The sequence below is a fragment of the Elephantulus edwardii genome, unplaced genomic scaffold (genome assembly GCF_000299155.1).
Source record: "Elephantulus edwardii isolate Elephantulus edwardi_28Jun2011 unplaced genomic scaffold, EleEdw1.0 scaffold00053, whole genome shotgun sequence".
Taxonomy (NCBI): Eukaryota; Metazoa; Chordata; class Mammalia; order Macroscelidea; family Macroscelididae; genus Elephantulus; species Elephantulus edwardii.
The window spans coordinates 17226026-17240368 of NW_006399803.1; the positions used below are offsets into that span (position 1 = coordinate 17226026).

Sequence of the window (14343 nt, forward strand, 5' to 3'; positions counted from 1 at the left end):
AAAAAAGGACAAATATCTGCACAGTGCTACTATTGTAAAGTGGGACTGACATCGGAGTTGGGGGAAAACTAAGAGGAGATAAATAATGTATACTGCATTGGAATAGAGGAGAGAGCCCTGTTTAGGAGGAATATATAATTAGATATTATTGTCATGACAAGAATCCAGAACAAAAGCCGCATAGTCGAGTGGACTGATTTTTTTTTAGTTTTCAAAGAGGTAAGTGAACTAGTGAGAGGAGTGGGCAAGGAGGAAAGTGTGCAATAATGAATGAATAAAAATCCAAATTCTCTGTAAACATTCATTAAAATAAAAATTTTTAAAAGAAAAAAACCCTAAAAAAAAAAGAGGACAAGATTTGTCCACTAATTTTTTATAATTATTTTTTCCTATACCAATGAGTCAGAATTGCTTCAATAGCTATATAAACATAAAAAAAATTTTTCTCACAACTCAAATTATTCAAAGTGCATAAGTAAAAAATATTTTTTTTAACCAATAGCTCTATTATATGAATCTTTCAGGAACAAAATATTATTTTTCATCCCTTCTCTTTGCCATAATTAAACATTATAATAAATGCCATTCTGAATAAGTTACCTTTGGTTTCTTCTACAGCAAGTTTATCACAAATTTGCTTTTCATAGGTACAAAGATGTTCCAGAGCTTCTCTATAGAGACCTGCTTCCCGAAGAACTTGATTCTGATATAAAAGGAGTTCACTATATTCATAATCGACTTTATCAGGGGATGTCTGTTAATGGATATAAGGAACACGAGTAAGAATTTTACTGTCATAATAGAAAAATTGTTTATTTTCTCAAAAACATATAAGAAAAAGGATGTCATCTGATTGATAAGACTGATTTTTTAAAAACCGTTTTCTAAATATGGAGCAACTGAGTAAATAATGACAATATCAGATAACTTGATAAGTAAAGTAAGAATCTCTAAGCAGTTATCCACTAATAACTGAGAATTAAGGTAAACTTTAACTTTATTGTAAAATATAAAAATAAAAATAGATTTAATTATGGAGTTAGAAAATCATTACTTTTATCATAAATTTAGGCAAAAATAATAACCAATAAATGCAAAAACTAGAGGCAGAAAGTTGGACAAAGATCAGGCTATTAACAAAAGTTTCAAAGTTATGGCCCTACAGATCAAAAGCTAAAAATTAGCAAGTTTGCAGAGAAGTCTGGCCTAGACCAATTTAACCAAATGATGAAATGGATCATTATCTTGATGAATTAAAAAGAGCACATAACTTCTGAAGTTTTCTGCCAAGAGTATAAAATTAAATCAAAAAATGAGGAACTATCATACAAATCTAAAATGAGAGTACAAAAGAACCACCCTATACTATTAAAAGCACACATGAAACCTCAAGAAATTCTTTTAAAAACTGTTGTAGATTGTAGTTGTTGTTATGTACCATCAAGTCTACTGCATCTACTAGCAATCCTATATATCTGAACCTATGTAACTGAACCTTGCTCTGTCCTGAGCCAGTCTCACAGACTCCAACACATATAACCTCATTTCCTCAGTTACCATGTTCATCTACCTCATCTGGGGTCTTTCCATCCTCTGCTGTTCCTCTACCCTTCTAAGCATGATGTCCTTCTCCAAGAACTGATCCTTCTCGGCCATAAGCCCAAAGTAAGTGAGATGGAGCTCCAAAATCCTTGCCTCCAAGGAGAAATGTGGTTTCACCTTCTACAAGACACATCTATTTATTCTCCTGGTGGTCCATGGTATAATCAATACTCTTCCCCAGCACAACTCAAAAGCACTGAACCTCGTTCTGTCATCTTTAGTCACTGTCCAGTTCTTTGATGCATAGCAAGAAACTGGGAAGACCATGGCCTGGATCAAGCATACATTAGTCTCTAGACTGACATCACTGCTTTTTACACTTTGGAAAGTCCCAGACATCTGATTCCCAATGCAATTAGGCTTTTGATTTCCTGACTGCTGGTGTCTAAAGTGTTGATTGTGAAGCCAAGAAAGCTGAAATTGTTAACAATCTCAATCTATCATGATGCTGCCAACTGACTCAGTGGTGAGAATCTTTATCTTCCTGATGTTGAGCTTCAGTCCATATTAAAAACTACAGTCCTTGACTTTTGCAGCAAACACTTCAGGTCATTCTCCATTTTGGCAAGCACAGTTGCATCATCATCTGCATTAACACAGGTTGCTGATGAAATCTTGCTCAAATCCTGATGCCACATTCCTCCTCATAAAGCCCAGCCTGCTGAATAATCTGTTCCACATACAGATTGAAAAGGTATGGAGACAAGATGCATCGCTGATTGCACTCCTTTCCTAATTTTGAACCATGCAGTGTTTCCTTGCTCGGTTGTGAAGATTGCCTCCTGATTGAAGCATAGGTTTCACATGAGCACAATTTGGGATTCCTATTCTCACAATCAGTCAATGAAACAGAGATAGACATACCTCTGGAACTCCTTCCTTTCTGCCAAGACCCATCTGACACTAGCAATAATGTCTCTAGTGCCACAAAACTCTTCTAAACCCAGCTTGTATTCCTGATAGTTCACTGTCAATGTACTGTTCCAATCGTTTTTTAATAATCTTCAGCAGGATTTTGCTTCCATGTGATATTAGTGATACTATTCTATAATTTCCAACCTCTGTTAGATGACCTTTTTGTGGGATAGAAATAAATATGGATCTCTTCCAGTCAACTGGATAGGCAGATGTCCTCCAGATTTCTTGGGACAACCTGGTGAGCACATACAAGGCACTATCTCTTTGTTGAAATACGTCAATTGGTATGCTCTCAATTCCTGGGGCACTATTTTTGGTCAATTCCTTCAGAGCAGCTTGAACTTCCTACTTCATCATCCCTGCCTCATGATCCTAAGTTTCTTTCATGAAATTCTTCTGTGACAGCCAATTCTTTTAGGTTTAGTGACTGTGTATTCCATCTTCTTTTAATATTTCCTGTAACATTTACAATTCTGCCTACAGTTTTCTTAAGTACTGTAAATAGAGGCTTGGATTTGTTCTAGAAAAGCTCTTCTTAGAAAATACACATAAAGTATTTAGGGGTAAAAAAGCATGATAACTACTCTCAAATATAACAGGAAGAATATAGCTAAATTAGAAAAGAAATTGGTCGTATATTAACAGCTAGTTAATTTGGTCAATTTCATTCTGGAGTATTTTGTACTTTTCTTGCAACTTTTCTGTTAACTTTGACATTCTTTTTACGTATAAAATTAGATTTTGTACCTACCTTTCTATTACTTATTCTTAGAATCAGTCTTAATTCAAATGGTTTCTGGATATTACCTGCTGTGTTTTCCTAAATTCTTCTAAAATCTTTGCAGCCATTTCATAATCTTCTAATAAATGATAAGCAATAGCATAGCCAATCCATGATGCTCTCTGTGCAGGTCGAAGCTGAAGTAATTGGTATCTCGTTTCCTTAAAGGAGAGAGAAAAATCCACCAAAATCAACCACCATTTTTATAATTTATAATGAAAGTAAATATTTCTTTAAAAGGCTGTATTGAATGCACACCCATGTTTCTTGCTGTGTTTTTCACAACAGCAAAGAGATGGAAACAACTCAAGTGCCCATCAACTAGCTAATGGATAGAGAAGCTGTGGTATATTCACACAATAGAACACTATGCAGCACTGGAAAAACAAGGAACTCATGAAATATTATACAAAATGGGTGACCCTGGAGGACATTATGCTAAGTGAAATATCTCAGTCACAAAATAATCACTGCATAATGCCACTGTACACTGGAGTTGGGGAAAACTAAGAAAAGGGAATAAATAATGGATATTGCCTTGAAACAGATAAGGGAAAGAACTGCTTAAAAGGAATATATGATTAGGTATCTGCAGAGCGCTGCATAGTAAAGTGGACTGGGGCGGGCATGAGGAATTGTACAATAAGAGTTTTTTTCAAAGCGAACTGGGAGGGGGCAGGGAGAAAAATGTGCAACAAAGAATGAATAGAAATCCAAGTTCTTCATAAACTTTCATTAAAATCGCAATAAAAAAGGTTGTATTGATTTCTCTCATAATTGTAAATATTTTTTAACAGAATGCTGGGAATACTACAAAATAATTTCAAAACATTCATATTTCTTAACTTTTATAGAGCTAAAGACATACCTGTTCAACTCTGAAAGAGATCACAACTGAAGATGCCAGATGGAGTGGGAGATAAATGTAGAACAAAACTCAGATAATATAGTAATAGCCAGGCTTATGAACCTGACAGATACTAGTTGTTCTTAATCCTCCTATGAGCCTGATGCTGAATGCTTTTTTCCCCTCTCCCATCCCCACTCTCATGCTGAAATTACCCCTGTGGAACAACTTTTAAGAAAATACATTTATGAAGTGAACAGTAACACCAGGGAGACAATAAGCACTTAGAACATTCACAACACAAGATCACAAGAGGAGATGTGTTCAAAGATAAACCTCAAGAGAAGATGGAGAGATAAATAAAAACAAAAATGACAGCAAAAAGTGATGACACTTTTTATGTAAAGACTGGGGTAAATATGTATAAAACACATGAGTCTGAAAGGTTGAAAGGAATATCAACCTATTCTGTAAATTTTAACTTAAATTTTATTTAAAGATAAATACTTCTTTAGAAGCACAAGGAAGCTTCCAAATTTACATTTTAAAATAGAAAACATTTTTCTTTTACTTTTGAGTATATAAGAAAAACAAGCCATTTGGAAAACATAAAAAATTCTCCCACAACTCCGTTATGCATTGTGGGGGTTAAAGGGAAATGAAAAAAGACATTAAACAGATCCAACGCCACTTTAAAAGTTTAAAAAAAAAAAAGTAAAAATATCAGACAAAGCCTGGTTTACTTGAGTACTGATGATATTTTCATTGACTTTATTAATCAATCTGACACAGTGATCTAGATTTGTCTCATCTATATGAATCTTACATATTATAAATGTCATTTCTATCATAAAAACAATGATGACAGGGGGTGGTAAGTATTTATTTATACTTCTTTTAAAAATCCAAAATCTTATTTTATCATGAGGTACTAAAAATGTTTTTTAAGTATTATTAAAAATTTTTCCTCTTAGAAGCAAAAATTTTGTTTTACTTACCCTGTAACCCTCAAGATCTCGCATTTGAATCTGTAGTAAAGAAAGGTCCCTTAAAATTTGAAGATTGTCTTTATCCCATTTTAGTGCATTTCTGTAACACTTAATGGCTTCATCGTACTTCTTGTCTGACCTTTGGAGAAGGCCATAAACATGCCAACCTAAGGATTTAGTTAAGGGTTCAACTTGAGAGTTAAAAATAAAAATATTCCCAATTATGTCCCAGAACCTGTAAAACTACAGGTACTTACAACATTACAATTTGTTGTTTTACTGTTTTCTTTTAAAAAAGCAAGTATGTCAAGATAGAAAACAATTTAATATAGATGAAAAAGAACAGAATATTCAAAATCAGGAAACTGTATACCTAGCTTACATTATTTGCTCTAGGACTCTGGTTCAAGATTTCTCATTTATAAAATGGGAAAAGAAGTACCAGCTAAATGGCAAAGCACAGTAACAAAAATTAAGTGGTGTAACATATATATTTACAATATATATCTATTATTATATATCTACATATATAATATTTATTTACATTATCGTTTTACTTGGTGAAAATTCTTTTAAAACCTTAATACTTTTTAAAAGCATTCTGTATATGCATCTAAGAAAGTAAATTTTATTCACTACTATTTAAGTTCCTTGAGCGCAAAATTGGAATACATTTTCTTCTGTACCATTCCACAGACCTGGAAAATTTCCTAAACACTTTGTCTTAGCCCACAAACTTGTTACAGATCTTTTTCTTAAAAGACAGGCTAATTAAGAGTAAACAATAGCTTTCTTCTAAATTTCCCCAGACATTTCTACTTGCTTCCAGCCTCTCTTTAACTTACTGAAGGCCACTGAGTCAATTCTGACTCAATGCAAATCTATGAATATTTCCTTTAATAAAAGAGTACTTACAAAATATTATTTATAGTGCTTGGTACACTGGGGACTGTGTTAAGCATATTATCTGAACCAGGTTTAAAATCTAGGTAAAGTACATCCTAACACCTATATGTTTTCAACCATACTGTCCTCTTATTATATCACTCTCTTATCAAAATGATAAAATCTACAAAATGTCCTTTTTTACCAGTGAAAAGAGCTTTCATAGATTATTCTAAAGCAAGTTCATCTACAAGTTTTTACTTATGTTACTTATTTGTGACTAATTCAAAAGTTAGACAAAGCCCTTGCCAAGGATTATGGTTACATAGACAACAAATGTTACCTGAATGAAGGTGATTAGTGCTATTCCACTTAAGAAAGAATCCTTTCATCTATCATAACATAGTAAGAGGTATTTAAAACTTGACTTTCAAACTGCTTTCTTACCTCAAATTACCCCCAATCAATATGCACAAATTTCTCAAAAAGGATACACACATGACTCTTCAAGTCATTTCTCAAACCTCTACGAACCAATTCATAAGCTTCTTCTTTTTTCCCCAAACAATTCAATGTTAATCCTTTCATAGCCAGAGTTTCTATTTTAAAAAAGAAAAACACAATTGATGCATTAGCCTAAGAATTTCACATGGATTACTGGGAAAATTTTCTAAGTGTTACAGAGTTAAAGCATTAAAAATAATTGGCAGGTCAAGTAAATATAGATTTGTAGACTCTTCTTGGAAGTAATACCCCTTGGATTTTATAAGTGCAAAAAAATGCAGGTAAAAGCACACACATCTCGTCAGAAATACGTACTTGGGAATTCATATGCTGACAAGACATAGAACTTTGTATTTACACTGCTTTAAAACGTAACACAGTTTACTATAAAAACAAATTTTATATATGTGAACACAATTTACAAAAGTCACTATTTAAATATTAAATACACCTTAAAAATCACCTACATTCTTTATTTTCATAGTTACTTTAAAATAACCTAAAAACTTCAAAAAGGAAATAAAAAAAACAAACGCATGCACACCCATGTTTACTGCTCCATTTATTCACAACAGCAAAAAAAAGGAAGTAGCCAAAGTGTCCGATAACAAATGAATGGACAGAAAAGTATGGTACATTTACACACATTACCCAGAAGTGAAGAGAAAAAAAAACACAACATGGAGGAGCCTGGAGAACATTATGCTAAATGAAATATCTTAGTTATAAAAGGACAAACACTGCATAAAGCTGCTATTATAAAATAGGTCAGATATGAGGAGGTTGGAGAGAGAATGGGAAATGACTGGACAGTAATGAACACTGCATTAAAACAGAAGAGGGGAAGAAATGTCCAAAAGGAGTATATTAAGGCATTGTATGTAAGACAACAATCTGGAATAAGGGTGTACTGAGGGGTGGGCTGGTAGAGAGAATGGGGGGAGAAAATATGCAACATTGGGGGGAAAAAAGTAATAATGCACACCCATGTTTATTTTTATTGCTGCTTTGTTCACAAAAGCACAGAGCTGGAAACCCAAGTGCCCATCAACAAACAAACGGATAGAGAGGCTGCGGTGTATTCACACGGTGGAATATTATACAGCACTGAAAAGCAAAGAACTCATGAAATATGATACAAAATGAGTGACCATACATGATATTGAAAGAGACGAGGGAAATAACTGTGTAAAAGGAATATATGATTAGGTATTACTAGGATGACAAGAGTCCAAAATAAGAGTGATCTGGGGCGGGGGGACTGTACAACAACAAAGAATTTTTTTTCCGAAGAAAAAAGTGATGGAGGGGGTACAACAATGAAAGATTGGAAACCAAATTTCTTTATAAACTTTCATTAACATCTCAATTAAGAAAAAGCAGCAGCTATAGCAGCAGCAGCAGCAGCCTGGGCAATATAACCTTAAATGACTAGCAGAGATGCCTGGGTAAGCCCTGCTAGCACCTGAGTTGGGTGAGTAGCTAGTCTGCTCTTTACTACACTAGACCTAACAGAAACACTTCTCCCAGTAGATCATTTCATTCCCTAGCAAAAATGTCTAAGCTGTCTCCAGTACCATGAGCAGGAGGTATTGTGTATGTAGGAGAAATGTATCCACACTCTAGTACTATAGTAATCAACAAAGAAACAAAGGGGGGTGGGGGAGAAAGATAAGGGAAAACTCACAATGGCTATATCTCATTTATGTTAATACAATAAATGTTTCCTTAAAAAATACACAAATAAAATAATTTTTAATTGAGTAATATAGCTAAAGTGAAAAAAGGAATACAAAGGGCAAAAACTGTGTTAATCATGTTAAAAAAAAAAGCAAAAACACAAAAATCTAAATTTACATTTGCCCAACACTAAGATCTCAAATTTTAGAATTCCTTTCAAATATTAGAATAAAACTATAAAAAATGTAAAATTCACTTCCTAATCAACATGCCTCTGTAAACTCTACGAATTTTGATAAGGGTCAGTAGTTCCAGCAAGGCTTCAATCTTTTTTTTCATAGGATTGCTGAGTCGTGCTCAACTTGCAGGTAATCAACAACTAGGGAAATGTCAACATTTATAGAAAAAAAAATACAAATAAAGACACAGACATAAAATAGTGGGAGGGAAATTATGTACGAATGCAAAGAACCAAATATTAAGTCAAACAAAATACATCTGGCAAGGAACCAAATTATCAAGTTAACTTAAAAAGGAATCCTTTATCCTTTGCTGTAAAACAGGTAAAATCTATTATAACAATTATGTCAGTATTTTTATCAAAACTATAATTTACCTGTATTTTATTCTATGATTATTTTTATATATTAATATGTTAGTTTTTAATATGTATTTTGTCACACATATATTTTATCAAATCTAGAATTGTCATTACAAGTTTAAGACGTACATTTTAAATACCACTAAAAAATACTGCCCATTAAATCACACAACTTGATTTTAAATATGTTAAAATAAGCGAGAAAACTGTAATTTAGAATCAATTAAATTTGGTAGTCTTTTTATTTAAATTCTATAATGATTACAAGCCTAGAAATCACATTATTAACATTTATACAGTTTAAAAAAGCAAACAACTCGAACTCATTGACTTTAAATTGGAATTAGTCCTCAAGTAGGTTTGTTGTTGTTAAGTGCTGTCAAGTCCGTCAAGTCGCAGGCGACTCAAAGCGACCCTATGAAGGGGAGTCCTTGACGCTTGGGTGTCTCTCATCCTCTCTCCAGGTTCACAGGGTTTCCGGATGGAAGTGGAAGCCAATCCTCCTTCCAACAAGTAGGTTTAGGAGACTGTAAATCAAATAAGGAGACTGACCAACTTTCTTCTGTGGACCTGTTGGTGGATCTGAACCATCAGAGACGTGCTTCCTTTAGGTTAGCAGCACAAATTCCTATAGAATATACCACTAGCGCTCTCCATTAGTTAGAAATTTAAAAAAAAAAAAATACCCAGTTGGCCAACTAAATCTTTTTTTAAAGGGGGAAAAAAAAAGATAGACATTTCCCATATTATCAAATTAATTTCAAGAATGTTATTTCCTGACCCTTTACAAATGTATGTGAATTTCAAGTTTAGTCACACATTTTCCTCTTGCTTTACAAATAATCTCGCTACTCAATCTTCTAGTCTCAATAGACAAAATCAAGTAAACTTTCAAAACTTGATGACATACAAATTATATTTAAAAGATGATCAATCTATCTATACTAGTTAAGACATAATGATAAACAAAGAGTATTTTATGAGCAAAAGACCAAATGGGCATTTTCTCAATAAGTTAATGTAAAGTTAAAAAGTAATTTTTAAAATAAAATGTTACTTAAATAAGGATACTTCTTATTCCAGCTGTGGAACCTTTTGGACTTGCCTTGCTGTTGGAACCATGGTGAGAGTAACATGAACATTCAGGATCCAGGCAAGGAATCAATCATACTGCTGTGACAGTTGTGCACTCTAACTTGAAGGTTCCAGCAATCAGCAGACAGGAGCAGAAGGTCACAGACAAAGTTCTTCCTAAACTGTCAAAGTGGTGAAGAGAGTTGGGGAATTTGGCTTCCTCTCTCCACAGACCAAGCAGCACAACAGACTTCAGGAGAGAGGGCTGCAATGTGAAAAGAGCAAGCCATCCACCCCAGAAAATTTACCTACAGAGTAGAGAGAAAAGAAGAGAAGCAGCTGGCCCCCCAGTCCCAACTAATTTTGCCACATGACCTGAGAGGAAAAACTAAGGCAGGGTGTGTTATCTTTCCTTTCCCTAGTGCATTAAACTCCCCAAATGAGGCCTTTCTTTGAGCCCAGGGACCAAAGAGAAATAAATGCAGGCAGGATACGGTACCCTTCCCTTCTCTGGAGCAGTGAGCTTCCAAGCCAAGGTTATGAGATCAAGGTCCTGCTAAAGCTGCAGCAAAAAAATAAATAAATCTACCACAGGAACAATATGGAAGAAGCAGATGACCTTATACCCTATACAAAGCCAAAGCATGATGTCACCCTAAAGAAGTGATCAAAACATAGAATCAATGGATTTTCTGAAGCCAAAAAGTCTGATGGAACTTTCTGACACAGAATTCAAAGAACAATGATTATTTTCAGTGAGTAAAAGATAAACTTCAAGAATTATAGAATTCTGCAAGCAAAAGCCAAGAGGAACTTAAAAAAGAAAACCCCAATCAAGACAATGTAGACAAAGCCAAAAGACATTCGAAGCTCTGGGGGGGAAAAAAAAAGAAATAGCAATTCAGAATATATAAGGACTGGTGTCTCTGATACTGTCAACATGTTGGAGGAACATATAAGCAGAGATAAAGAGATGGAACACAGAATCAGTGAAAAGAAGATAAAATTCTCACAACAGATTTGCTAGAACAAAAAGCAGAATCAAAAAGGAAAAAGAAGAAAGTCTAAGAATAATCAAGAGGGAAAACAGGGATATAATTGGAATCCGAGAACAGGAAGAAGCAGAAAAGGCACTCATCAGAGTGGTGGAAAAGATACTAGATGAAAAGTTTAAAGGCATAATACCAGAAAATGAGTGAATACCATATAGGATAGACTCCAAGTGAATAAAACTCCAAGGCATATTATAGTCAAATTTGCCAGAACCAAAGGTATGGGGAGAATTCTGAAAGCAGCTAGGGAGAGACTAAGAGTAATCTATAAGGGAAAGCAAATAAGATTAAATGCCGATTTTGCAGCAGAAACCATGCCAGCCAGAAGACAGTGAAAAGACATATATCAAACAGTAAAAGAACACACCTGTCAACCAAGTGTACTGTACCCAGAAAAACAGTCCACCAAATATGATGAAGAGATGAAAGTAGTCTCAGAAAAACAGAAACTAAGAATTTGTAAAAACAAGACCAGTGTTTCAGGAACTCTTGAGGGAAGCCCTTCTTACAGAGATGCCACAGGAAGCAGGATGGACCAAAGTAACCAGCAACAAGACCAAAAAAGAGTTCAAAAGAGCAATAGCAAAAAAAAGCTTCCCTCTCAATAATCACCCTGAATGAGAATGGTTTAAACACACCAATGAAGAGAAAAAGTAGCAGGCTGGATTAAAAAAAAACAAAACAAACCCAACAACACACACACACACACAAACACCACCAATTGACAGAGACACACCTGAAAAGAGAAGTCTAAGAAAAACTAATAATAAAAAGTTGGAAAGGAAAAAAAAAAATATACCAGGAAAATGGCAACCAAAACAAAGCAAAAGTAGGGATATTAATCTCAGATAAAACAGATTTCAGTGTAAAAACCATCACAAAGGACAATGCTTAAAGCGTCAACAAAACAAGAGGACACACCATAAAACACATCTAAGCACCAAATAAATGAGCTGCAAAATAGACAAATCAAATGTTAAGAGAACTGAAAACAGAAATAGACTACAGCACAATAGTAGTAGTAGTAATAGTAGTAGCAGTAGTTGTTGATATTGTTATGTGCTGTCAACTAACCTGCAACTCACAGGGACCCTATGTACAACAACCCTGAAGCTTACCCTGTGCTGAGCCAGTCTCATTGACTCTGAAACACCTATTCCCAAGGACTCAGTTAAATGTATCAATCCATCTTATCCACAGTCTTTCTCTTCTGTTCTGCTCCTCCACCCTTCAGAGCATGATGTCCTTGTCCAAGGACCAGTACCTCCTGGCCACATTCCCAAAGTATGTGTGATGGCACTTCAAAATCCTAGCCTCCAAGGAGAAATTTGGTTTCACCATCTCCAAGACAGACCTATTTGTTTTATTGGAGTTCATATTATGTTCAAGACTCTTCTCCAGCACCACGACTCAAAGGCATCAATTCTTCTTCTGTCATCCTTAGGGACTGTCCAGCTCTCTGATGCATAGCAAGTAACTGTAAAGACCATGGCCTGGATTAGGCACACCACAGTCTCTAAACTGACATCATTGCTTTTCAGTCCTCTGGAGAAGTTCCTGACAGCAGTATTTTCCCAGTACAATTCATCTTTTGATTTCCTGACTGCTGATGCCAAGAGTGTTGCTTGTGGAGCCAAGCAAGCTTGTGGAGCCAAGTGTTAACAACCTCAATCTCTTCTCCATCCATCACGGTGCTTCCAACTGGCCCGGTGGTGAGAATTTTTGTCCTCACGATAATGAACTTCAATCCACATTCAATCTACAGTCCTTAACCTTCTGCACCAAGGGCTTCAGATCCTCCTCAGTTTCAGCAAGAAAGGTTGTGTCATCTGCATAACATAGGTTGTTGAGTCTTCCTCCAATCCTGATGCCACATTCCACCTCATAAAACCCAGCTTCCTAAATTATCTGTTCTGCATATTGACTGAAAAAGTATGGGAAGAGGATGCATCCCTGATGCACCCCCTTTCTGATTTTGAACCATGCTGTGTTTCCTCACTGTGTTCTGACAACTGCTTCCTGGTCCAAGTATAGGTTTCACATACGCACAATCAAGCATTCTAGGATTACTATTCTCAAGGTTAGCCACAATTTGTTGTGATCCACACAGTTAAATGCCTTTGCATAGTCAATGAAACACAGACAGACATTCCTTTGCTTTGCTTTCTGTCAAGATCCATCTGACACTGGCAATGATGTCTCCAGTGTCACAATCTCTTCTAAATCCAGCTTTTACTTGGGTAGTTCTCTGTCAATTTATTGTTCCAGTCATTTGTGGATTATGTTTAGCAGGATTTTGCTAGTATGTGATATTGTTCTATAATTACCACACTCTTGTCGGATCACCTTTTTTGGAATGGGAATAAATATGGATGGATCTCTTCCAGTCCTTTAACCAGGTAGTGGTCCTCCAGATTTCTTGGCACAATCTGGTGAGCACAAACAGCATCTGTTTGTTGAAATATGTCAACTGGTATTCCATTAATTCCTGGAGATTTTTTTGCCAAGTCCTTCAGAGCAAACTGAACTTCCTCCTGCATCACCATTGCCTCTTGATCATGTGTTGTTTCTTTAAATTCTTCTGTGTCAGCCAATTCTTTTTAGTACAATGACTCTGTATACTCCATCTTCTTTTTTTTTAAATTATTATTAAATTTTATTAGTTTTAATGAACATTTACAGACATTTTGGGTTTTCATTCATTCATTGTTGCTCCTTCCATCTTCTTTTAATGCTCCCTGGATCATTCAATATTCCTCCCATAGCGTTATTACGTATAGCAACTCACAGCTTGAATTTGTTCTTTAGTTCCTTTAGCTTAAGAAATGTCTAGCGAGTTCAATCCTTTAGTTGGAGTATTCACTTTACCACTCTCACGAAATGATATAACTACTAGAAAGAAACTCAACAAAGATGCTGAAGAATTAAACCTCACAATAAATCAATTTGATCTCATAGATATATACAGGCTAATACACATCAACAAAACCCGGTATGCATTCTTCTACTGTATGTTTGGAACATTCTCCAGAATAGATCATATTTTAGGTCACAAAAGAAGCTTCAACAAATTTAAAACACAGAAATAATACAAAATATTTTCTCAGACCACAATGCTACAAAATTAAGGTATTAATAAAAAGAGGACAAAGGAGGAAAAAACCATATATTTGGAAGCTGACAAATACCCTGCTTGAACAGGAGTTCAATAGAAGAAATAGAAATGAAATAAAAAAATTTCTTTAAATGAATTTCAATTAAAACAACTTATCAAAACTTATCAAAACCCCTCAAAGAGCCAAAGCAGTAATCAGAGGTAAATTTAAAGGAATAAACAAACAAACATATGAGAAGGGGGAAAAAATTATAATTGACTCTTTAACCCAACATCTCCAATTAAGTTGGGGGGG

At 34.9% G+C, this 14343-nt stretch overlaps 1 protein-coding gene across 2 annotated transcripts in view; it reads right to left on the reverse strand.

Annotated features, from left to right (window-relative positions):
• The window catches only part of NAA15 (N(alpha)-acetyltransferase 15, NatA auxiliary subunit), a 115612-nt gene that overhangs the window by 51769 nt on the left and 49500 nt on the right, over nt 1–14343 (reverse strand). For both annotated transcript variants that reach the window (XM_006887028.1, XM_006887029.1), the window contains exons 3-6: nt 6517–6621; nt 5147–5304; nt 3328–3462; nt 601–754 (exon numbers count right to left, since the gene is read on the reverse strand). In XM_006887028.1, the coding sequence (XP_006887090.1) occupies nt 601–754; nt 3328–3462; nt 5147–5304; nt 6517–6621 (552 nt within the window). The remainder of the gene's footprint in view (nt 1–600; nt 755–3327; nt 3463–5146; nt 5305–6516; nt 6622–14343) is intronic.